Here is a 27,156-nt window from a genome sequence, read left to right on the forward strand (position 1 = left end):
GGACTTCCCATTCTAGGACAAAAAAGACCCCAACCCAAATGTCCAAATCCACTCTAATCTTCAGTTATATTGGCATTTACCAGCAAAGATAGGGCTTTTCACAGGCAGTAGGTCCTAAGTTAAAAAATATAAGGTGCTAAAAAGTCCTTGCGTAGTTTGAATTTACTTCTATGTGAGAGGGAATTTACTCCAGACTGAGCCTATCTAATTGTAAAAATATTAGGTTTCTGCATATTAACCATCATTTAGAGATTGCCTACCATGTTGAGTCATGCTTTACAACTGAGGGTCTATTATTGGAAAATAGAAGGAAAAAATAGAGAGTAGGTGAATCACTAACACATTTCAGTTTGGGCGAATTTCACACAGCCTTTAGGAATACCCTTGAGCATATGAAATGTGTACATTTTAATGCTTTTGCCTTTTTCTAGGTGGTTGTGCGAGTGAATGACATACCAGCTTATTGTTCAGGTTCCTGTGCCTTCCAGTACCTTGAAGGGTCAACTCCCCAGGTCTACTCTGTGTGGTATGCCCTCGGTATGAAGTGTACTTGACATTGAAATGGGCGTCAAGTTTATTTTTTGATTGGAGTGTAGTTGATTTGCAATGTAATGTTAGTTTCAGGCGTACAGCTCAGCGATTCAGTTTTATATGTATATATACCTATAAAGTGAAAGTGAAGTCTCTCAGTTGTGTCTGACTCTTTGTGACCCCATGGACTGAAGACCATCAGGCTCTTCTGTCCATGGGATTCTCCAGGCAAGAATACTGGAGTGGGTTGCCATTTCCTTCTCCAGGGGATCTTCCAGACCCAGGGATTGAACCTGTGTCTCCCACATTGCAGGCAGATGCTTTACTGTTTGAGCCACCAGGGAAGCCACACATACCTGTAAAACTATGTGTATATATACGTGTGTATGTGTATATGCTTGTGTGCTCAGTCGCTCAGTCATGTCTGACTCTTTGTGATCCCATGAACTTTAGCCTGTCAGGCTCCTCTGTCCATGGACGTCTTCAGGCAAGAATACTAGAGTGGGTTGCCATTTCCTATGTGTATAATTAGTTGCTCAGTCGTGTCCGACTCTTGCAAGCCCATGGACTATAGCCCACCAGGCTCCTCTGTCCATGGGGATTCTCCAGGCAAGAATACTGCAGTAGGTTGCCATGTTCTGCTCCAGGGGATCTTCCCAACCCAGGGATCAAACCCAGGTATCCCACATTGCAGGCAAATTCTTTACTCTCTGAGTCACTAGGGAAGCCCTTTTCCAGGTGATCTTCCCAACCCAGGGATCAAGCCCGTGTCTCCTGCATGGGCAGGTGGATTCTTCACCACTGAGCCACCTGGGGAGCCCCATATATATGTGTATATTTGTTGTTGTTCAGTTGCTCAGTTGTGTCTGACTCTTTGTGACCCCATGGACTGCAGCACACCAGACTTCCCTGTCTTTCACCATCTCACGGAGTTTGCTCAAACTCATATCCATTCAGTCAGTGATGCCATCCAACCATCTCATACTCTGTCGTCCCCTTCTCCTCCTGCCTTCAGTCTTTCCCAGTATCAGGATCTTTTTCCAATGAGTCAGTTCTTTACATCAGGTGGCCACAGTATTGGAACTTCAGCTTCAGCATTAGTCCTTCCAATGAATATTCAGTATTGATTTCCTTTAGGATTAACTGGTTTGATCTCCTTGCAGTCCAAGGGACTCTCAAGAGTCTTCTCCAACACCAGAGTTCAGAAACATCAATTCTTTGATGTTTAGCTTTCTTTATCGTCCAACTCTCACATCCACACATGACTACCGGAAAAACCATAGCTTTGACTAGACAGACCTTTGTTGGCAAAGTGATATCTCTGGCTTTTAATATGCTGTCTAGGTTTGTCATAGTTTTTCTTCCAAGGAGCAAGCATCTTTTAATTTCATGGCTGCAGTCACCATCTGCAGTGATTTTGGAGCCCAAGAACATAAAGTCTGTCACTGTTTCCACTGTCTCCCCATCTGTTTGCCATGAAGTGGTGGGACTGGATGCTATGATCTTAGTTTCTTGAATGTTGAGTTTTAAGCCAACATTCAAAAAACAGGTATCCATGTATACACATATGTATTCTTTTTCAGGTTCTTTTCCCTTATAGATATTACAAAATATTGAGTATAGTTCCCTGTACTATGCAGCAGGTCCTTGGTGGTTATCCATTTTATGTATAGTAGTATGTAAGTGTTACTCCCAAACTCCTAATTTATCCCTCCCACAACCTTTCCCCTTTGGTGACCATAAATGTGGGTTTATTTCTTGTGTGTGTGTGTGTGCGGGGTGTGGGGGTTACTATTTCTGTGTGTGAACTTTAAGATCAGAGTGATCTGTTGGAGGGTATATCCCTGGTGATGGCTGAATAGAAGGTACATCAGCTCATGGGGTGAATGTAGAATGGCACTACAAAAGTGCAATTTTGAGCTAATCTAAATGAAATGGTCATGATTTGAAATGGTAGATTTTTGATGACTTAAAATGTTGTATATTCTTTGTCCCTTGTTTAGAAATATTCTTTAGTTTTTCCCCATTTTTCAACTGGTTAGTGATTTGTCATTACTAGTTTGAGAAAATTTAAGTGGAGGGCTCTAGGCTATTAAAATAAACACAGATTCCAATATAGGAGTCAGCATTCAATGCCGTGAATTTTGAGAGAGGAAGGTGAGAGGGAATGGATATTTGACAGAGTTCTCATAAATGGAGTGATATTGCTGAGAGATGGTTTCTTTCTTCTTTTAAGATGACATTGGCCTACTGGTTTATATTACGGGAACTAGCTTCTCTGATGACTACAAGGCCCTGCAGGTTACAGTGAACAAAACGAGTTGCAACGTTATTTTCTCAAACCAAACAAACGTGGTGTGTCAGACAAGCCTGCTGCCTGCTGGAGCGCATCAGATCTCGATGTTGGTGAGACCCTCTGGTCTTGCCATCAATGCCAGTGGAGGAGGCCTCTTCCTAAATGTGGAACCCAGACTGGACACTGTGGAGCCTTCCCGAGCTGCAGACATTGGTAATCTGTGGGCACCCGTGTTGCATCTGATGCTCTGAGACCTTTGTTCTTGCCGACCTGCAGGAATCTAGTCTTGCCATGTAATAAATTCCATATCCACTGTGGTTCACAGGTTTTTGTTTTCCGCCATCAGCATTTCTTCTAATGAGTAATGGACATTTGAGCCCTTAAATGAAGTCACTTGCAACATAAAATAGTTTGGTTGATGGTGTCAGGCATCACAGGGTCGATCATTAAGTCACTGGGACAATCTGATCAAGTGGAAATGACACTAGGTGGAGATTTGGGACATGTGGCTTTGTTTTCAGCCTGCCAAAGTCAGAATTGTGATCTTAGATATTTCATATACTCTGTGGGACTTAGTTTCCTTATAACGATGAGGATGGGCCTGGTATCATTTACTGAGCACCTCTTCTAGGCAGTTGTACACCCTAAATGCTAACAGTTGCCTGAAAGATGGAATTATTATCCTCATTTTTCAGATGATATAATGGTGGTTCTAAGAGAAGAGTGATCTGCTCAAGGCTTCCTGATGAAAAGTGCAAGTGGCTAGGACTTAAGCCTATGAATTTTGAGGGGGACACCATTCAGGACTCCTCTTTCTGGTGTTGAACCTACGGTTGGGGTACCCAGCATGTGGCTTGAACCCCTTAGTCCCCTGGAAGGGTCCCCGAACCTGTGGCATTCCCCTATTCTTCTGTGTCCCCTGTGAGGGTCTTGACTTGATTGCTTCTCTTCCCTTCCCACCCGACTCGGTGTAGATCTTTCTTACAGCCTTGGTTGTAGAAGAGCCTTTCAGGTTGTTAGCAGTGAGCTCTGCTCCACATGTAGGTGTATCTTTGATGTTTGTGTATCCTTCTACTCTGCCATCCTGATCTCTCCAGATAGAGCTGTTTTATAAGATATTTTAAATGTCCAGCCGAAGATCCCTTTACTTTTATTTTTGGAATTTTGTTTTCTGGCTATTGGCATTTATTTTTCATTGAATTTTAAAATCAGCTTGTTTAAATTAAAAAAAATTTTTTTTGTATTTTTATCATAATTGCAGTGGTGCTTTAGTTTAACCCAGAAACATATGCCACCTTATGATGTTCACTTTCTGTACATTTACTTTAGTTTTCTTATTTAAGTTTTAACCCATCTGTTAGATTCATCAGCAGCATTTCAAAGCTTTCTTCAAGTTTCTTCATATTCTTGAATTGTTCTTGTCAAGATTGTTTCCAGATATTGTATCTTTTATGTTGCTATTGTATGTTGGCTCTTCTTCAGTGTTACTCTTTAACTTAGAAGTCTATTGTGGTCATGCCCTGAATCTTCAGGGCATGTTTATATCTTTAACTTCAGGGTAATATTCCATTCAGTCACGTGATACTGAAAGGTCTCCGTCAGGCTGTATATGTTTCCTTTCTCACCCCGACACATGTGCCATCTCCCCACTCTCATGTGTCTCTATTTGGTGGCTTTACTGCCTCTCCTGCATCCCTTTCTGGAGAGATGGAAGACCAGAGTCATTGCTCATCCACGAGAGATGGGCTTCCTGTCCATCAGATGGATCAAGGGCTGCCCTCCAGGTGGGATATCAGTGTGACTGGTGCCATCGCTCCTCTTGTTGACACTCTGATTGCTATAGTTGCTCCTCAGTGGTCAGCGCAGAAGTCCTGATGACACCAGGTGCTGATGACAGTCACTTCTATATCGTCATCGAAACCAGAACCTTGTTGGTGTGGTACCGTATCACAAAGCTGGAAAGGCTAAGGCTGTCATTTAAAGATGAGGGAATGGAAATTCGCTGCTGATCTGGTGGTTAGGACTCTGCACTTTTGCTGCGGAGAGCATAGATTTAGTCCCTGGTGGGGGAACTTAAGACCTGCAAGCCATGCAGTGTGGCCACAAATTAAAAAAAAAAAAAGAAGAAGATGAAGGAGATGAGACCAGTGAACTCAGGGGAAATAGTGCAAATGACCTGCTGCAAGTGGCAGAGCCGTCTGTGGCCCTGACTCGGGGACCCTGTTCTTTCTACCATTTTATTCTTCCTCTCTTATACTCTTTTCTTGGGAAAAGAATTCAAGTTTTATAGAATTGACAAGGATGATATTTAAAAATCTTGAGCAGAAAGAGTTTTCGGAAACCATTTACTTTATTTCTCCATTCCATGACTGTGTTGTATCGCTGTTTTATTCTTGAATATCTCCTTTTCTCTGCCCTCTAGTCACTGTATCTCCCACCTTATTTAGCAGTTTATATCTTTCACTCCAGTCCCTTTCTGCATGTTGAACGTGCCTTGTGTTTTGACTATGCAGCTTCATATTTTTATTTCACCTCTTTCTCTTATGGGTTGTCTACTAGCACAGTTGTGTGTCCCATCTGAAAGGGTTGCTTTTTTACAGGAGGTCTCTGGGCCACCATCCGAGGGTCTGGTTTGGATAATGTTAACCTGGTGTTATTTGGATCCCAGTCTTGTGTCATTAATGTCACTACAAGCAACTCACGAAGAGTTCAGTGCAAAGTTCCATCCAAAGTAAGTGGAATCTTTGGACATCTCCTTTCTGGGTAGATGACCATTATTAATGTGTAGTTAATTAGGGAGAAAGGCAATGGCACCCCTTGCCTGGAAAATTCCATGGATGGAGGAGCCTGGTAGGCTTCAGTCCATGGGGTCGCTAAGAGTTGGACACGACTGAGCGGCTTCACTTTCACTTTTCACTTTCATGCATTGGAGGAGGAAATGGCAACCCACTCCAGTGTTCTTGCCTGGAGAATCCCAGGGATGGGGGATCCTGGTGGGCTGCCATCTATGGGGTCCCACAGAGTCAGACACGACTGAAGCTACTTAGCAGCAGCAGCAGTAGCAGTAGCAGCAGTTAATTATGTGTAAGGTTCTCAGTGGATCATTTCTTAGAACTAAGTTAACTGACATGATCGTCTCATCATGAGAGCATGCTTACTTATATTGCTTACATGGACACACTTTTGCTATGAAGTGGGAAGCTGACCCCACCAATGTTGCTTGTAATTAGCATCAGTTAATATCTTTTAAAAGAAAATGACCAGACTGTCCCAGTCCACACTCTTAATGAATATTAGTGCCACTGAGTAAATATATTAATCTAGTGTACATTCTGAGTGTTGGTTTGCAAGACATATATCTTATAATTTTACTTCTTTTTCAAGCAAACAACTTAGTTTTCATAAGCAATTTTGTTTTCTGGCATGGATGGGACTGGTGAAACTTGGAATATTCTAGAATGTCTGCATGTATGCATGCTAAGTCACTTCAGTCATATCTGACTCTTTGCAACCCTATGGATTATAGCCCACCAGGCTCCTCTGTCTACGGGATTCTCCTGGCAAAAGTACTGGAGTGGGTTGCCATGCCCTCCCCTAGGGCATCTATCTGACCCAGGGATCGAACCTGGGTCTCCTGTTTGGCAGGCAGCTTCTCTACGACTAGTGCCACCTGGGAAGCCCTTCTTTTCTCCAGGGGACCTTCCCAACCCTGGGATTGAATACAAGTCTCTTGCATTATAGCCTGATTCTTTACTGTCTGAGCCACTACTCAGCCCTGGAATGTCTGGTTCCTATGAAATAAATAGCTTAGTTAATCCTAGTTACTCCCTGCTGCTCCCCTATTCCCTTAGAAGCAAGTCCCTTAGCTTTCTCATCCCTCTTCAGTTGGTTCTGTCTCATAGATGGCACAAGAGGTTTGGGTCCAGGCCCTTGCCTAGTGCTGTGGGAGAGAGTCATGCTCACAGCTGAGCTTGAACCTCCTATTCAGAGTTCACTTCAGTGCCATCAACATTCCTAGCACACCCATGATCCCCAAAGAAGGCTGTTTGCCAAACAATAAAGATCTCTGAAAGAAGAGAAAGTTCAGAATAATCTTTGGTCTTTGGTCTCATATTTTTAATCTCATCCAGTTATTCAAATATTATGAAATATTAGCTTTTATATATAAACTGCATGCAGTTCTAACATATGTTTGTATTGTGATTCATTTCCTGTTATTGAACATTTAAATAATTTCCAAAGTTTCCCATATTTATTGTGTACTCACCATGTGCCAATATAAAAACACAGACATATAAAGCTTTTGACACAGGTATCTGGTTGTCTGAAACTCTTTTTAAATTAATACTCTCATCGTCACATGGGTGCCTGCTTTCTGATCCTTTGGCCAACATTATCAGCACTTTAGTATATATTGACCATTTTAATGGGTAAAATTTTTACTGATTGAATTTCTTTCACCAGAGAGAATAAATATTAGGAAAATCAACTTTTAAATTTGAACCAAGCAATGCATGCAAAGTTCAAAAGAAAATGATAAAACAATCGCACTCTCTCCTACCTCACTTCCCCATTCTTCAAGTCCCCCTTTCTGAAACAACTACTTTCAATTCTGTTGATTATAGTTACAGAAGAATTTTTTGGTTAAATCAATAAACCATATTTACATTATTAAACTATTTAAATGATAATGGTAGAATCAGGCAATATATATTTTTTATAGTTTGTTTTTTCTTAGAGTTTTTTTTTACATGTCTTCCTTGTAATAAAAATACTCTGTATTTAAAAAAATTCTTCATATCAGTTGCTCTTTTTTCTTGATGCTTTCTCTTCTGCTTCAATTTAACTTGGTGATTTCCAGATTTATTTTACAGGTTTCATCCTAGTGTTTTCCTTGATTGCTCTCCTGAATAGATTCACTGTTTCTTGGAATTTCTTTCTCCTTTTTTGGTTATTGTTTATTTTTTGAGGTCATATCTGTAAGAAATAGTCAAAGACAGAAAATGTGGGAGGGAAGTTCTCTGAGTACTTAAATGTCTGAAAGTATGCTCATACTTGATGGATAGTTTAGCAAGATATAGAGGTTTATTTGAAATTGCTCTTTTTTTTCAGAACCAGTTGATGTGTTAATTGCAAATCACTCTTATTTACTCTTTAATCTGTTAGATACTGCACTTACCTTACCTATTCTAAGTACGAGTCACTGTGTGTGTGAGAGAAAGAGAGAGAGACTTGAAAGTAGCAACTATATTCTTTAAAAACAATTTTCTTGAAATTAATCTTTTAAACTAGTTCTATATGGACTTCACACATGTCAGACTTATTTACACAGTTTTGATTTTTAAAATTAATTTTCAGGGGGAAGATGGACCTACTGTGAATGTGACTGTTATCTTGGGGGGCCGTCCTGTGGTTCTTGCCATGGCATTTACATATGTCTCCTCTTTAAATCCAGTAATCGTGTCTCTCAGCAGAAATGGAAGCAGCATAGCAGGTAAAATACCTCATCCTGGAGGATATTTTCATTTTAGACCACTGAGCCTATAAGAAAGGCAAACAATGGCATTATTAATTTTTAATGAATGTAGTATTATATTTTGGATGGAAGTTATTTTTCTGAAAACCTGGAGACTGATTTTCTCATCTTCGTGTGCTCAGTTGCTAAGTTCTTTCTGACTCTTTGTAACCCCATGGACTGTAGCCCACCAGGCTCCTCTGTCCATGGGATTTTCAAAGCAAGAATACTGGAGTGGGTTGCCATTTTCTCCTCCTTCCTGGCTCAGGGATTGAACCCGCATCTCCTGCACTGGTAATCTGCACTGCAGATTCTTACCACTGAGCCACTTGGGAAGCTCTTTCTCATCTTAGCCATCATTAAATAAATCTCCTTATATATATTTTTCTCTCTGTAAAATTGAGAACCATTTCTATCTTGAAAATGGGAATTCAATGGTAAAAATTCAGTAAATGTTTATTGCACCTATCATGGGCCAATAATAATAGCACAGACATATAATCAGAATTCATCTTTGTCATTAATTGATAGAATTATTAGCCTCAGTTTATAGATTAGGAAACTAAGGGACAGAGAGAATAAGTAACTTGTCTAAGATGTTACTTGTAGTAAGTACTAGAGCAGGGATTTGAACTCAAGCAGCCAGGTTGCAGATTCCAAGCATCCAGCCACTTATAGTTTACTATAAAATAGCATTTGGGGCAGCAGTTCCTATTATAGCAGTTATTTGATACGATTAGAGAATAGTATATTCTGATGAACTTGTTCCTTGAGAAACATGTATAGAAAAAAATGAATTCTTTAACATTCCAACTGCATTAAATGACTTAATCTTTGATGATTTAGATGATACAACAGGATGGAATTATGACAATTTATTATCATGTCTGGATAGATTTGGAAAAGTAGCGGGTAGCATGGTGTTTTGGTTAATTGGATGCCAGATGACAGAGTTTATGGCAGATATGTCTAAGGGTTTATTATACAAGACCATCAAATTTCCCAAAGAAACAGCCTGGACTCCATCCTTCTGGTACTATTTTCATTTTCCATTGCTCAAGAGTACATAAATAAAGGGAGGTGTCCTTTAGCTTCTCAATATTATTCAGCTCAGATAGTGCAGAAGAAGAATTTGCTGCCTGAGGCGACCAAAGTGTGTAAAATTCCTTAGTGGTATAGATTCTTCCCAACGAAGTAGAAAAGGGAGGAGGGAGCCCTGTGTTCTATTCAGATTTCAGTGATTTTGGCTTTTAATAAAATTTCCCACCTATAATGAAAAGAATAAATACATTGCATCAGTGCCTCAAAGGCATCTCATATTAGCTTGACAATTGACCAAGAGCCCAAGGAGTTCATGTTATTGATATATACAACATGATGCATTATTTGCAGGATTTCCACTTGCATTGAGATCTTTCTACAGGCAGAATAAAGAAGAACATGTTATAAAACCCCAAGTGAGGGGTACCCTATTGGGAAAGTCTATTTTGAAAGTTGGAGGGTATTAATACATATCTCCATCAAGAAGATGCTGGTGCTGATGATGACAACAGAGTCAAGAAGAAATCAGAGAACGAGGAAGAGGAGCAGGGGAAGGAGGAGGAAGAGTGTGATGTGAGGGACCATTAGTGTGGTTTTTGTCATCAGCGCTAGATTTGAATGAATCCCAACTTAACCACTCCCTGGGCAAGTTACTTAAATTTTTTTGCCTTTTTTTTTTTTTTTTAGTGAAAAAGGTGCTGGCATGTTTATTTTTAATATTTATTTATTTGTTCTTAGTTGTGGCACTCAGGATCTTTGATCTTTGTTATGGCATGAGAACTCTTAGTTGCAGCATGCAGGATCTAGTTCCCTGACCAGGGATTAAACCTAGGCTGCCTGCATTGGGAGCATGGAGTCTTAGCCATTGGACTACTCCTTTAACTCTATTTTTAGTGTCTCCAGTTGTTAGGTGGGAATAATCATTTCAAGGCGATTGGGAAAAATGGAGATAAAGTAGGTAACAGTACCTAGCCCACCCAGGAACTAACATGGAGTAAGCACTCGATAAATGCTTTGTCGAAGTGAACACCGTCATTCTGCCAGATACTGAATGTGGAATAAATGGGTCAAAGATGACCTCTATACACTGGCCCCATGTGACTTGCTCCTTTAAGCAGGCTGGGATCCATCAGCTGAAAACTCCGCCAATGCCAAATTCAAATTCTTTCACCCCCAGTTGTTTGAAAGAAAGAAAGAGAAGTCACTCAGTCGTGTCTGACTCTTTGTGATACCATGGACTGTAGCCTACCAGGCTACTCTGTCCATGGAATTTTCCATGAAAGAGTATTGGAGTGGGTTGCCATTTCCTTCTCCAGGGGATCTTCCCAACCCTGGGATGGAACCCAGGTCTCCTGCATCGTAGGCAGACACTTTACTATCTGAGCTACCAGGGAAGCACCGCCCCCACTGCCCCGCTCACAAGCATATTTATTTAACCTTTTAGAGCCTATCTGCTTTACACACCCTACAAAAACACATTTAACATCTGATAGCCATAGATCAGGTCAACTTGGGGGACTCAGAGCCATTACCGCCCTGCAAAGCTCTCTGACCCAGAAACTACCCACAGGGATGCTGAGTGACTCATTATGTGAGGGACATAGAAGCTGCCTCTCTGATCTCTTTCTCCCCTGGAGTTCTTTGCCCTTCTCCTCTTCTGGGTGGCAGTCTCTGACTGATGCTTCTGGAAGGTTCCAGCTGGCAGATTTCCCCACCTGTGGAACCTGTCAAAGCACCATCTCTATAAATCTTGTTCTGTGCTATGGCCACCTTGTGATCATGTCTTCTCAGTCAACCCTGAAATTTTTGTACTCACTACACTGAGCCTTCAGATCTGACAGTAGAAATGAGGTTGGGAAGACAGGAAGAAGTAAAGAGGATATGGAACAGGGAAGAAAATGAAGTTAACTTTCTTCGTCTTCAGCCACAGAACCATCTTTAACTTGGCCTCTTTCCATACGATCCTTACCTGTATCCACATGTACCTAGAATTCCAGGAAGTCACCCCTTCTCTTTCCTTCTCTCCAAGTCACTGGGTGATTAACTGAGAAATTGCTACAAAAGGCAAAGCTTTGGGTAAAACTGAAGTTTTTAGAATCAAATTGTAAATCCTTGACTCTCTATCAGTCCCTATTGGGATTTATCTTTCAAATTGAATTTCAGGCACCGTCTTGCCCACAGGGCCTTTCTTGATATTCAGACAGTGGCTCTGATTTGAACAATGCCATGCCTAATTTCCGCCTCTTTATGGCTTGTCTTGTTCTGAAGCTTTTTCGGCACCTATTTTTATTAACTTTGGAGGTTCTTTGAGGGCAAGGACCATATTTAACTTATTTTGTGCCTCTGTGGCATATTCTTCTTTATACTCAAGAAATAGTTGAGATAAAATGAAGTGTATTCATTTTATTCATGTACAATGAACGCTCATAGTATACATGGCATTTTAGTAGAGTTGCTAATAAACTAAAAAGGCATTGAGATATTTACAAGACTGGGCTCAGGCCCTCACATTTCCATTAATCATCTCTGAGACCTAGACTTCTGAGCCTTGGTTTCCTCAAAAGCAAAATGCTGGTTCTGCTAACTGTCCGAACAATGTTATCAGGACAACGTGAGGGTCAAATGGGACAGTATAGGTGAAAGGACTCCATAATTGTGAATTGTTGTTCAGTCACTCAGTTGTGTCCAACTCTTTGCAACCCCATGGACCGCAGCATGCCAGGCTTCCCTGTGAATGACTGAATGCATATATAGCATTGCTATGGGGCTCAGTGCATACTGGAGACAGAGTTTTAGATTTTCATCTTCAGAGAAGTGGAGGCTAAAAAAGAGGTCACAAGGTGTTACTTTCTGGTGGTTATGCAGACCATGATAACTACTTGATTTGCCTTGACACTGAGATGAACTAGTGCTTCTTGAGTATAATCATTCTGACAATTTTGCTTTCTGTGCCCTTGAGGTTATAGGCTGTAGCTCCATTAAAAGAGTTGTAAGTTTCATGAAAAAAAAATTAGGTTGACATTAAAACTCTTGATTAGAGTATTATGCACAGTGCTGACCACGTGTTTAATCCGGAAAGATAGTTTTAGAATTGAATACGTGATTGAAGCACTAATCCACTTCACAGGGGCTAATGGATTTTCTTCAACACAGGAGGTGAGATCCTTTCCATTGGAATGGTGCTGCCAGTGAACCACACAGATCTGGATGCTGAAGTCCGCATTGGGGACACCAGGGCTTGGGTCCTAGTGCAGAGAGCTCAGGGCCTGGAGGTGGTGCTCCCCCCGCTGCCTGCCGGGCTCCATGGAATCTCAGTCTCCATCAATGGAGTCCACATTCATGCACAAGGGTGAGGTGGACTCCTGCCATTCATTATAGCTCTCCTGATAGTCTAATGATTCAGTTGAAGAATTCTAGCTTTGAGTTAGGTCATTGTTTTTTTCTTCTTCCTCTGAAGTTAAGAGATAAACTCATGAGAATCCTAAAATTTGAACAAATCTTAGAGATCCTACAGGACAGTTCACTCTCAAGTCCAATTTTTGGCTTACCTGTTGGGGAAAGGAGAACTTTCTGGAGCTAAGATGTCATGTCTCTTGGTTGGGCTGGGGTGGGGTGGGCACCTCTATGTCAGAAGAAAGAATCTGTGCTTAATAAGAGACTGATTTCACTAAGATCTTTAATTAGACTGTATCTTGGGCTTTGAATAAATGCTGTCAATTACTGCACAAGCTGCTCTCAGTCCTCTTCGCCCTGAAGTCCCTCTGCCCAGCATTTCTCCAGCAGTTCCCTCGCTTCATTCCAGAAAGTAGATAAGCTCAGGAAGACTGATGTGCCCACCTGATGTCCGTGCACGAAAACGTCCCCCACAGATTCTTTTCTACACTATTTCCCTCTTTCTCTGGTGGACAGTGCTGGTCTCATATGCTTTCCATCACAGCCCCCTTTCTCTTTTCTTCTCTAACATACACATCTCTGCTGTTCTGTGCCTTCCTTTCTCTTCTCCTGACTTTCAGTTATTTCATGACCATCTCCTCATTTTCTGTAGGGTGGATCTTCACATTCAGTACATCACAGAAGTCTTCAGCATCCAGCCTTGCTGTGGGTCCCTTGTGGGTGAGTGGCTCTGACTTGACTGGTTTCATTTATTCTGCAAGTCTACTCCCTGGGTATTCAGATTTTGTTCCTGGATTAATAAACTAGTGAGACCAGAGATGCGGCTGTAGGGAGAGGCACTTTGGCCTGCCCTGGGAACTGAGTGGAGTACTTTGGAGAGCATGAAACTCAGGATTCTTTAGCCCAGTGAGTTCAGAAAATTAAAGAATTTTTATGAAAAAGACATGTGCCTGGTTTTCTTTTCTTTTTTTTTTTTTAATGGAAGGAGGCTGAAATATCTAAAAAGTGGCACATCTTGAGTACCTATCACCAAATCACTTTGCTATACACTAGAAATGAGCGGAAATGAGCATGATATTGTAGATCAACTACAGTTCAATGGAAAAAAATACAGAAAACAAGTGAAGAGCTTCCTGAGTTAGCCATTTCGATATTGCTTATGCAAGGAGAGGAGACATGAGTCTCTGATGTCTTTACTTGCTCTGGGATGTGGATGAAGGACCAGACAGAGTCAGGAGATGGCTGGGAAGGAGTGGGTGGAAGGGAGGTCCAAGAGAGAGGGGATGTATTTATACGAATAGCTGATTCACTTTGTTGTTCAGCAGAAACTAACACAACAATGTGAAGCAACTATACCTCACTAATTAAAAAAAGAGAAACACAAATGCCAATATGGGAGATGTCAGGACTGGACAAATAGAGAAATATAGAAAACTATTCATCTTCAGAAAAAAAAGTGAATGCTATGTATTTGCATGTGATAATCATCGTGACAGTGTATGAAATAGCACATTATTCATTAGAATTTTCTTATTAACGTATAGTTGATTTACAATGTTGTGTTAGTTTCAGGTATACAGTAAAGTGAATATATACACATATATCCATTATTTTTTAGATTCTTTTTCCATGTAGGCCGTTACAGAGAAATGAAGTATTCCCTGCATTCTATAGTAGGTACATTATCCTTTTTGAACGTAGTATAATCCTTTTAAAAGCTGCTTTACTTTACCACTGATTTGGTGATGATAAGGGGTTTGTGGCTCCCATCCCTGTCCTGTAGAGAGGGTTTGATTGGTTCTCAACTAGAAAGTGAGACAATATGACCATAGCAGCAAAATCACAAGCATGTTTCAGTGTTTCAGTGGCTCTTGATATATCACATACAAATACATGTATGACTATACAATATATGGATTACTGAAACATTATATAGACTAATGTAGAAGATAAGTAGAAGAATTCAACAAATTTAATTTTTCATCAGTGTGTAAGCTGAATATCAGTTCAGTTGCTCAGTTGTGTCCAACTCTGCGACCCCATGGACTGCAGCACACCAGGCTTCCCTGTCCATCACCAACTCCCAGAGCTTGCTCAAACTCATGTCCATCGAGTCAGTGATGCCATCCAACCATCTCATACCCTGTCATCCCCTTCTCCTCCTGCCTTCAATCTTTCCCAGCATCAGAGTTTTTCCCAGTGAGTCAGTTCTTCGCATCAGGTGGCCAAAGTATTAGAGTTTCAGCTTCAGCATCAGTCCTTCCAATGAATATTCAGGACTGATTTACTTTAGGATTGAGTGGTTTGATCTCCTTGCAGTCCTAGAGACTATCAAGAGTCTTCTCTAACACCACAGTTCAAAAGCATCAATTCTTTGGTGTTCAGCTTTCTTTATGGTCCAATTCTCACATGCATACATGACTACTGACAAAACCATAGCTTTGACTAGATGGACCTTTGTTGGCAAAGTAATGTCTCTGCTTTTTTTTTTTTTAATTTTATTTTATTTTTAAACTTTAAATAATTGTATTAGTTTTGCAAAATATCAAAATGAATCCGCCACAGGTATACATGTGTTCCCCATCCTGAACCCTCCTCCCTCCTCCCTCCCCATTCCAACCCTCTGGGTCGTCCCAGTGCACCAGCCCCAAGCATCCAGTATCGTGCATCGAACCTGGACTGGCAACTTGTTTAATACATGATATTTCACATGTTTCAATGCCATTCTCCCAAATCTTCCCACCCTCTCCCTCTCTCACAGAGTCCATAAGACTGTTCTATACATCAGTGTCTCTTTTGCTGTCTCGTATGCAGGGTTATTGTTATCATCTTTCTAAATTCCATATATGTGCGTTAGTATACTGTATTGGTGTTTTTCTTTCTGGCTTACTTCACTCTGTATAATAGGCTCCAGTTTCATCCACCTCATTAGAACTGATTCAAATGTATTCTTTTTAATGGCTGAGTAATATAGATCAATGGAACAAAATAGAAAGCCCAGAGATAAATCCACACACATATGGACACCTTATCTTTGACAAAGGAGGCAAGAATATACAATGGATTAAAGACAATCTCTTTAACAAGTGGTGCTGGGAAATCTGGTCATCCACTTGTAAAAGAATGAAACTAGAACACTTTCTAACACCATACACAAAAATAAACTCAAAATGGATTAAAGATCTAAACGTAAGACCAGAAACTATAAAACTCCTAGAGGAGAACATAGGCAAAACACTCTCTGACATACATCACAGCAGGATCCTCTATGACCCACCTCCCAGAATATTGGAAATAAAAGCAAAAATAAACAAATGGGACCTAATTAACCTTAAAAGCTTCTGCACATCAAAGGAAACTATTAGCAAGGTGAAAATGTCTCTGCTTTTTAATATGCTGTCAGTTTGGTCATATATAGAACAATATACGTATACTCTGCATAATAATATAGAGAATAATATGGAATAATAGGGCAGTTAATACAACAGATGATAAGAAGACTAGAGAATTTGAATTTTTATTAATGTATATGTTGTATATATGTGTATATGAATTACACATATACTCTTTCTATGTGGTAATATATAGAATAATGTAGAATAGCATGTACGATAATACAGCAGATGACAAGAGCATGTCAAGAAATTTGATTTTTCATTAGTGTCGAAGTTGACTAGGATCTATAAATATACTTGAAAATGTATTTTGTCTTAAATTTTATAAACATTCTTCTTATGGAATAATTTGTGTTGTTTTACTGCCATGTGAATTTCAGCCCATCTGACTCCTGCCAAAACGGTCATACATTTAACACTGGTGGGGCGAGGCGAAAAATTTCACTAACGCTTACCCCACCTTTCACTTAGTTGTTCTGGGGCTCACACAGCTGCTGTGAGTTCCTAGTTCTGAAATACCAGCTTCTCAGTTTTTTTCTCAATATTTGTGCTTCAGGTGGAACCATCCTCAGCATCTCAGGAAGAGGGTTCAGCAGGGACCGAGCTTTGCTTTGGGTGCTGGTGGGCAATCAGTCCTGTGACATTGTGAACTCAACAGAGACCAGCATCTGGTGTGAGACCCCGCCGCCAGCCCCCCTGCTGCTGAGTGCCCCAGTCCCTGTGGAGGTCTGGGCTGGCAGCAAGCCCTTCCCCCACCGACCTTCGCCTCGCCTGGTGGGGAAGGGCTTCACCTTCATGTATGAAGTGGCAGCAACACCAGTGGTCACTGCCATGCGAGGAGAAGTTACGAATCACAGCCTGAGGCTCTATGTGGAGGGACAAAATCTCTCCGACTCCGTTGTCCGTCTGGGTAACTTGAGCTGTGATCTCCAGACTCCCTCTCCTGGGAGCAACTTGAGCCTGGCTGGGTGCACTTTTCCTCTTGACACTTTGGAGGCCGGCCTGTATCCTCTCCAAGTACACCAGAGGCAGATGGGGTTTGCTGACATGTCTGCGGTGCCCCAGCAGTGTGTGGTGATGCCTCAGATAACCTCCATTTTCCCAACACACGGGTCCACTTGCGGAGGGACTGTTCTCACAGTGACGGGCTTGGCTCTCCACTCCAGCAGGGGCTCAGTGGAGGTTGACCTCTCTGGTCCCTTTACTTGTGTGATTTTGAGTTTGGGGGACCAGACAATCCTCTGCCGGATTACCCCCGTGGGTGACCCCATGCCTGGTGCTTCCTTCGCCCTGAATGTCGCTGTCCTGGTGAATGGACTTCCCAGCACGTGTCAGGGGAACTGTACTCTTTTTTTGTGTGAAGAGACAACTCCTATCATGGATGATTGGACCACAAACATCAGTGGGTCTCTGACCACAGTGCTGGTCAGGGGTCAGAGATTAGGTATCACGGCTGATGAGCCAGTGGTGTTTGTGGATGATCGTCTTGCTTGCACTGTGGCTTTCCATAATGCAAGCCACGTGGCGTGCTGGATAAGTGACTTGTCCCCTGGACCTCACTACCTATCTGTTTTTCATGCAAGATATGGGTATGCCTGTTCTGGTAACTTGTCCAGACACTTCCATGTTTGGCCTCAAGTGTTTCATTATTTCCCCAAGAATTTCAGCCTCTATGGTGGAAGCCTCTTGACCTTAGAGGGCACAGCCCTGAAGGGACTGAACTCCACATTAGTCTACATTGGCCAGCAGGCCTGCCTGACCGTGAGCCTCGGCTCTGAGCTCATCCAATGTGCTGTTCCTGCAGGGAATGGCTCTGCTGCCCTGGTCATAGAGGTAGATGGACTTTCCTATCAGATGGGTGTCATTGCTTACAGCAGTGCCTTCACTCCTGAATTGCTCTCTGTTTCTCATACTGATGATGTCTTAACCTTTTCGGTAGCCCGGATCTCAGGAGCTGCAAATGTAGACATTTTTATTGGGATGTCCCCTTGTGTGGGTGTCTCTGGCAACCATACCCTTCTCCACTGTGTGGTCCCATCCCTTCCGACTGGGAAGTACCAAGTCAGAGGTTACGACCGCATGAGAGGGTGGGCCTCGTCCATCCTGGTGTTCACTTCCAGAGTGACCATTACAGCAGTGACCGAGAATTTTGGTAAGTCAGACAGATGAGGCAGAGAGCTGTCTTTATGTAAGTGAATTAATAGCTCCTCTCACCACTCTACAAGGTAGGAAATCAGCATCAGTTTGAACAACAGAAGAAGAGAGAAGCCGGTTGGCCTCTTACAGTCCTAGCTTCCTCCTAAAACTTTGTCATGCTCCAATTATGAGGCATTTTGTTGTTGTTGTTGAGGAGATTGTGCATATTCTCTAAGTGTTTGATTGTCTTTTAATTTGATGCATTAACCCACTTTAATTTGTGTTTTAAATTAAATAATACCATTTGTAAGAGCTCATAATTTGATCATTTAAGTAGAGCATAAATGCCTTCATCTATTTTTAGACCTCTTTGCCAATTGGAATTGTTTTAAACGTATTAAATATGATTAATTTTTATCATTTTGTACTATTTCACACATGAATTCATACTCCATAAATAACAGGCCAATTGTGCAGTACAGCTGCATTGGTTGAACTTTCTCTCCTTTGAGATATACTGCAGTGTGCTTTGCCTTTTCTTACAGGGAAGGTTTGGGTTTCTGTTCCTTTAATGTCTTCCTGCATTTAAGATGGGGCTTCCTAGGTGGCCCTAGTGGTGAAGAACCCACCTGCCAATGCAGGAGACATAAGAGATGTGGGTTTCATCCCTGGGTGGGGAAGATCCCCTGAAGGAGGCATGGCAAACCACTCCAGTATTTTTGTCTGGAGAACCCTATGGACAGAGGAGCCTGGTGGGTTACAGTCCATGGGGTTTTAAAGAGTCAGACACAACTGAAGTGACTTAGCACATAAACACACTTCAGTTCAGTTCAGTTCAGTTGCTCAGTCGTGTCCGACTCTTTTTGACCCCATGAATTGCAGCACACCAGGCCTCCCTGTCCATCACCACCTCCCGGAGCTCACTCAAACTCACGTCCATCGAGTCGGTGATGCCATCCAGCCACCTCATCCTCTGTCGTCCCCTTCTCCTCCTGCCCCCAATCCTTCCCAGCATCAGAGTCTTTTCCAATGAGTCAACTCTTTGCATGAGGTGGCCAAAGTACTGGAGTTTCAACTTTAGCATCATTCCTTCCAAAGAACACACTTAAGATAGTTCAAATGTGATTGTGATGCAGAAAGTTTAGAAGTCATGGAGCAGGGTCTTAGACGGAAGAAGTACCAATCCATTTTTTGGAACAAATGTGTCTGTCCTCAGCTGGGTGAGATACTATAGGGATTGGGGCTTGTTTCTAAGTCTGTTACTATGTTAGCTGGGTAACTTTTTTAAGCCTCAGCATTCTTATCTGATAAAAGGTTGGGGCTGGTTTTTCCTCCCTAGTTCCCCTTTCAACTCTCTAAAAATCCATGATTTTTAGGCAAGAGAGCAGGGGTAAGAATGTACCCAGGCAAAAACTTGGTCAGGTGGCTGTGTAAGTACCACCTAGACTTGACATGAAGGTGGGAGAAGCTGGAATCTCAGCATGGACTAGAGATTTCAACCGGCATTTTCCTTTATTGGTTCTCATACTGAAGCAAAACATATTGTCTTGACTTTACCCATTGGATAGGCATACTTCCTACACAGCAGGTAGGAGTGTAAAGCAGGGCAACATTACTTTGGAGAGAAATATGGCCATATCTTTCCAAACTAAAAATTTCCTTTTCTGTTAACCTAGTAATTCCACGTCTAAGAGTTTGCATCATTTTTATTCATGTAAGTGTATAGTCCATTGCAGCACTTTTAATTGCAGCAAAAGGGGAGAAATTATGAAACTATTCCTGATAGCTCAGTTGGTATGCTGATAGCTCCTTGCAATGCAGGAGACCCAGGTTTGATTCCTGGGTTGCGAAGATCCCCTGGAGAAGGGATAGGCCACCCACTTCAGTATTCTTGGGCTTCCCTGGGGGCTCAGCTAGTAAAGAATCCTCCTGCAATGTGGGAGGCCTGGGTTCAATCTCTGGGTTGGGAAGATCCCCTGGAGACGGGGAAGGCTACCCACTCCAGTATTCTGGACTGGAGAATTCCATGGACTGTATAGTCCATCGGGTCACAAAGAGTCAGACAGGACTGAGTGACTTTCACTTCTACTTTCAGCAATCAACAGGAAAATTGCTCAGTAAATTAGGGCATAATCATATAATGGAATTCTAAATGTCTATTAAAATGAAGAGCTGGATCTCTCTCTCTCTCTCTCTCTCTCTATATATATATATAGAGAGAGAGAGACTTGGAAAGATGTTTATGCTGCATTTCTAATTAAAAAAACAAGTCATAGAATGCTATGTATAGAATGATCAGTTTGTAGTAAAATAGTCTATATGCTTTAGAAAATCCTAAAGGGGTCCCAAGAAACTAGACATGTCTTTTTCTGGGGAGTGAGATGAGTAGGTAAGGGAAGTTTTACTTTCATTTTGTACTCTCCTGTATAAAAAGTTTATAAACGATAAACAAGCATTATTTTCATACGTAAGAATCATGACACTTTTCATAGGTTGTTGATTATGACTGGGGTTTGACAGAATGGGCTTCAGAGCTCAGATCTTAGTGACAGGAAACTGAAAAAATCAGGGATCTCAGGCCAATTGTGTGGACTCCATTAGGCATGGAAAGAAGGGTGGGCAGCAAGAAAGCATAGGTTTGAATTTTGAGAAAAAAAAAAAAAAAAAAAAGATTTGCCTCTGTGATGGTAAACTCCTCATTTTTGTCTTTAAAGGCCGCCTAGGCGGGAGGCTCATGCACGTGTTTGGAGCAGGATTTTCTCCCGGGAACATCTCAGCTGCCGTGTGTGGTGCTCCCTGCCAAGTCTTGGCTAATGCGACGGTGTCTGCCTTCAGCTGCTTGGTTCTGCCCCTCGATGGTCAGTAAAAACACCAGATTTGTTTTATAAAGAGTAGGTGTGAAATTAGCATACTTTGGTTAACTGCATTTTTTTGGTAATTCATGCTCTCAGTTCAGTTCAGTTCAGTCGCTCAGTCGGGTCCGACTCTTTGCGACCCCATGAGTCACAGCACAAGTCCATCACCAATATTGACTCAATTTTTCTGTTTGTTCCTATGGAAAAAGTTTTCTCTGATCCCCATGTAAAGTGATAGTACTGAGGACCGCCTGTTAAGATGACTCATAATAGTTTTTTTTGTCATATTAATAACAGCAAAAAATTTATCACATATTTTTGACAGCAGTTCTGTGATGACGGGGAAAGTGATTCTGAGTTGTGAATACTAGTTTCAATGGCAGCATAGGCATGAGGGAGAAAATAGTCTCTTTGTCTCCTGAGGTGGGGCTGCTGGAAATGTCTGCCTACTGGAAGTACTAGTGAAGGGATTACATCATCCGGCTGGAAATGTCTTGCACATTAGTGTACTCAGGTCCTGAATCTTATTATAGGCAAAAGGGTCAATGTTGACATTATCCTTTTATTCTGTAAAGTCCAGGTGATTATCTGAGCCATAACTCAGTAAAATAACCACGATCTCTCATTGCTTTAAGCTTTGTTGTAGTTTGTTGCTGTTTAGCCGCTAAGTCATGTCCAGTTCTTTTCGACCCTGTGGACTGTAGCCCGCCAGGCTCCTCTGTCTGTGGGATATTCCAGGAAAGAATACTAGAATGGGCTGCTGTTTCCTTCTTCCGGTGATCTTCCCGGGATTGAACCTGCATTTCCTGCATTGGCAGGCAGATTCTTTACCCCTGAACCACCTGGGAAGCCCTTTAAGTTTCGTAAAATATGGCATGGGAAGCTATGTCTTTGTGGGGTGGGGGGGTTAGAATGCAAAGTGCAAGACTTGATTTTCCCATGAAGCTCACAACACATACTAACTGCCCACTGAGCTTCAGAAAAAGAATGTTTCAGGGATGAAATTGCCATTAATCACTACAGGGTCAGCTAAACCACCTGATTATCTTATTTGCATAGTCATACATCTTGTACCTGGGCATTTAAAAACCATTTGCCCTCATGTTTTCTGTGTAATGCTTTAAGTTATATTCCTAATTTATGTGTTAGCAACTTGACTGTGGATAGAAGACTTACAGTGATAAAAGCATCACTTCCTCTGAGCTTGGACAAAAATTCCATGATGTATAATACTAGTGTGACGGCAGTTTACATTGGATTGTCTTAGACTAGAAGGAGGAAGGAGAGGAGGGGGAAGAGTTGGGGGAGGAGAAACAACCCTTGTTTAAAAGACCAGAATCTGAGGGTCTTATTATCATCACGTGTATAAGCAGAACATTATAGAAGAGAGTATTATTCTACTTAAGATTCTGCAGTAGGAAATGGAGGATATGGTAGAAAATTTAAGTTAATATATCTGTTTCTCTGCTCTCACTCCTATGCATAGAACTGTCCTGGCTTAGAGGACGTGCAAAATCAATGTTTGATGAAAGAATAAATAAGGGAATTGGGAAATGGTAGAAATAGAAAGTGTTAGTTGCTCGGATGTGTTCCACTCATTGTGACCCCATGGCCTGTAGCCTGCTAGTCTCCTCTGTCTATGGGATTCAACAGACAAGAATACTGGAGTGGACAGCCACTCCCTTCTCCAGGGGATCTTCCCAAACTAGGGATGAAACCTGGGTCTCCTACGTTGCTGGAGCATTCCTTACCCGTCCAGTCACCAGGGAAACATAAAATCAACCATTTCTAGGTCCTAATATTTAATAAATGCTGCTACAGTTTTTTTTTTTCTGGGGGAAGGTGTGGCTTTCACATATACACTCTTTAAATCAGTCAACCCCTTGCTATTGTTTCAAGACAACCAGAAGTACAAACTTAAAAACCATGAAGTCAGGATTAGAGAAGTTGTGTTTTATTGGGGGTTTCATAACTCACAGGAGGATGATAAAATAAATTATTATATTTAATGAGATTTGGTTAAATTTATAAAAAGACTTTTCAAAATTTCTTGATATTTTAAGAGGAAAACATGAGTGAGAAGCTGTGACTCTTACTCTTACCACTAGGTGTCAGCAAACACTCATTGATTGTGCAGGGCAGCTCATTTATTCCAGAGAAATGGATAATTTGATTTTTCCTTTTTCATTAAAAAATAAGTCTTTTAAAAAATGTCTAAAGATGGAGAGGAACTTGTGAAATCTTACTCCACTGATTTCTTACTTAAGATCCAAGATGGAAGTTGGAGATTCTATGAATCTCTGAAATTGAATAAAATATTTTGTGACTATGATTATGTATTTTTCCCCCCAAGAAGTAGGTCTATAATGGACATCAAACTGTCAGAGGGATGTATCTCAGAAATTCTTAAAAACTACTAATAATTCCCCTTCCTTCAGAAAGGACTGTACAGAATCAAGTTAGTTAAGAATCTGTTATACTTTAAAAGATTTTTTTAGCGGGCACTTTCACAGCAGTAACTCCCTCAAGTGGTTCCACAGTTACTCCTTCCAGAGAAATCTGCCCTTTTACCTAATGCTCCCCACTCTATTTTTTTCACCTTAATCAGTTGGAAGCCCTTGGGAAAGCTGAATAATTTCAGTTCTTCTAACATAATGCTTCTCAACGATTTTATTATTGAGGATTATATTATTATGGAAGGATTATTGAAAAAAATTATTATTACTGGGTCAGCAACAGTAGCAGCACCTGGGAGTCTGTTAGAAATGCACAACCTTGGGAACTGCTGTATCAGGAAACATTTTGGCATTTCTCTTCTGAGACTCTGTAGAAATATGGAATCACTATGCTGTATCATTGAAACTAATATAGTATTGTAAATCAACTATACTTCAATAAATTTTTTTTTTTAAAGATGAAGCTTTTAAAAAAGTCGTTTTGCTGCTTTGGGGTCTTTCATCTTAACTTTGGGGCTTCTCCAGTGGCTCAGCAGTAAAGAATCTGCCTGTGATGTAGGAGATGGCAGGAGACATGTGTTTGATCCCTGGATCGGGAAGATCCCCTGGCAGAGGGCATGGCAACCCACTCCAGAATTCTTGACTGGAGAATCTCATGGTCAGAGGAGCCTGGCGGGTTATAGTCCATAGTGGTGCAAAGAGTTGGACACGACTGAAGAGACAGCACACACGCACACATCTTCACTTTTCCCTCAAATTATACTTCTGATGAAAGAAGAATTTTACTTTTTCATATGATAGGTTGTTATAGCACCTTGTCAGTTTAACACTCTGTTTAAAATCAGCAAGATATTAGATCTTTTGGGTTCCTGCATTTATATCTTGACTTATACGATATGACTTCTTCATGGAAACTGATTTTTTCTGTGAGGTGCGAAAACCTAAAATGATTAAGGTTGCACAGCTATTTCGTGGCAGAACCTTGAGTAAAATTGAGTAAAATTCCTGGATTCTGATCCCCAGCTCTGGGCATTTATCATAATCCACCTTGTCAATTTGCATCCACCTAATCACCCGTAATGAGTTCATTATTTTATAGGTGTTAAGTCTGTTTTTATTTGCCCTAGGGCTTACTAACTGGAAAGTTCTCATGTTTCCTCTGTCCATGTGAGAGTCTTACTTTCCAGACGTTTTAACTGCTATAATTCGTTGGGAACACAGTCACAGAACCTACGACGTGTCAGGTGCTTCAGAATGTACCAGCAAAAATAGTAACTATTTTTGTGTGAATGAGTAACGGCAAACCCTCGTGTGTATTTGCCTCATCCCTTGCTGCATGCAGTCATGTGACATGGGCAGGTGTCTTAGCTTCAAACTCATAGTCCTTGATAACACATGTTCTTTACCTGCGTGAATAGGCTAGCTCCTGAAGTAGAAGACTAGAGAAAATTTGTTTTTTTTTCTATTTGATTAAGGTTTTCAGGCAGAGGTGCTCCCAAACCATCTCACCTAGAGACGTGTTCGTGCTTAGTTGCTTTGTCATGTCTAGCTCTTTGCAATCCGGTGGGCTCTAGCCTGCCAGGCTCCTCTGTCCATAGGATTCTCCAGGCAAGAACACTGGAGTGGGTTGTCATTTCCTACTCCAAAGAAAGTAGGAAATGGCAGACTTGTTCATCCTCCTGTTAAAGGTTATTGCCAGTCTGCCTTGGTGATGCTTTTTACATTGTGTCTCGTGACCTGGGAAGAAATGGTCTCAGGGTCAGAGAGCTTCAAATCATTGCTTTTCTTCTTTATGAAATGTTAATCGAACTCTCTATATGAAAATCAAGAACTTCAGTTAATCAAGAGATCCCATAAAGATAATGAGAAGTCTAGCCACACACCTGGAGAAGGTGTTAATAAGCATGTAACTTCTTTAGGATTAGCACTCAGAATATAAAATGGCACAAATCAATAAGGAAAAGATAAGCATTCCAGTAGAACAAAGGGGCGAGTGACCTACACGGGAAGTTCATAGAAGAGAAAATAGGAGTTATTACTAAATATACAAAATGCTCTTCAACCTAAAAAATAATGATGAAGATGCAAATTGAGGTCACAATGAAATGCTTTTGTATACTCACTGGACTGACCAAAATTAAGTCTGATAATCTTAAGTGCTGGCAATTATGTGCATTACTGGGAACCCATAAAGATAGGAAAGTAAAATGGCACAAACAATTTTCTTAGAGACATATCCTCTAGAGAAAATGCATCACATATTTGTAGTGGCAAAAGCTGGGAAATTCCCCAAAGTCCATTGGTGACAGAGTAGGCAAATACACTGTAGTACTTTCACACAAAGCAGTGTTGAAGAGCAATGAAAACATTGGAACAGCAGTTATGTGTGATAATATGGCTAAATCTTGGAAACATAATGTGGAGTGAAGAAAGCAGGTCTAAGAATATTATGCCATGTATAACTTTCTAAAGTTCAAACGGAAGTAAAAGTCAGCCACCTTCTGTCTAGTGGTTGTTTCCGAGAATGAGGAGGAAGAGTGATAGACTTGGCCAGGAGCGCGTCGATTGGCGAGCATCGTGCCGGTGTTAGACTTTATGTTGGCTGATCCTGTGGTACATTCACATGAGTTTTTTTTACTTGGATGATTTATATTTTACAAAAACATGATTTATATCCTTCTGTATGTATTATGTATATCTAATACATTTTAAAAATTAATGTATTTTATTAGAGGATAATTACAATATTGTGGTGTTTTTTTTCATACATGGACATGTGTTATTTATTTTTGGGGGTATAGTTGCTTTGGGCTTCCCTGGTAGCTCAGCTGGTTAAAAAATCTGCCTGTAACGCAGGAGACTCCACTTCAATTCCTGGGTCGGGAAGATTCCCTGGAGAAGAGAGAGGCTACCCACTCCAGTATTCACAGGCTTCCCTGGTGGCTCAGATGGTAAAGAATCCACCTGCAATGTGGGAGATCTGGGTTCGATTCTGGGTAGGGAAGATCCCCCAGAGGAGGGCAACCCACTCCAGTATTCTTGCCTGGGGAATCCACATGGATAGAGGAGCCTGGTGGGCTACAGTCCATGGGATTGCAGCAAGTCTGACACGACTGAGCAACTAAGCACAGCACAGCACATAGTTGCTTTACCACGTCGTGTGAGTGTCTGCTGTATAATAACATAAATCGGCTAGGCGTGTTAAGTCGCTTTAGTCATGTCTGACTTTTTGCAACTCTATGGACGTAGCCCACCAGGCTCCTCTATCCGTGGGATTTTCCAGGGCAAGAATGCTGGAGTGGGTTGCCATTTCCTACTCCAGGGGATCTTCTTGACCCAGGGATCAAACCCGCGTCTCTTGTGTCTCCTGCATTGGCAGGTGGGTTCTTTACCGCTAGTGCCACCTGGGAATCAGCTATGTGTATATGTATATCCCTTCCCTCTTGAACCTTTGTCCCACTGCCCCTCCTTCTCATCCCATCTATCTAGATAATCACAGAGCATGGAACTGAGCTCCCTGTGTTATACAACAGGTTCC

General features: G+C 41.4%; 1 protein-coding gene across 4 annotated transcripts in view; it reads left to right on the forward strand.

Annotated features, from left to right (window-relative positions):
- Positions 1-27,156, forward strand: part of PKHD1 (PKHD1 ciliary IPT domain containing fibrocystin/polyductin) — a 445,850-nt gene that overhangs the window by 51,310 nt on the left and 367,384 nt on the right. For all 4 annotated transcript variants that reach the window (XM_044929073.2, XM_044929075.2, XM_044929078.2 and 1 more), the window contains exons 26-33: positions 432-537; positions 2,768-3,040; positions 5,428-5,558; positions 8,186-8,321; positions 12,537-12,732; positions 13,429-13,496; positions 16,728-18,323; positions 21,022-21,165. In XM_044929073.2, the coding sequence (XP_044785008.2) occupies positions 432-537; positions 2,768-3,040; positions 5,428-5,558; positions 8,186-8,321; positions 12,537-12,732; positions 13,429-13,496; positions 16,728-18,323; positions 21,022-21,165 (2,650 nt within the window). The remainder of the gene's footprint in view (positions 1-431; positions 538-2,767; positions 3,041-5,427; positions 5,559-8,185; positions 8,322-12,536; positions 12,733-13,428; positions 13,497-16,727; positions 18,324-21,021; positions 21,166-27,156) is intronic.

The sequence above is a fragment of the Bubalus bubalis genome, chromosome 2 (genome assembly GCF_019923935.1).
Source record: "Bubalus bubalis isolate 160015118507 breed Murrah chromosome 2, NDDB_SH_1, whole genome shotgun sequence".
Lineage (NCBI taxonomy): Eukaryota > Metazoa > Chordata > Mammalia > Artiodactyla > Bovidae > Bubalus > Bubalus bubalis.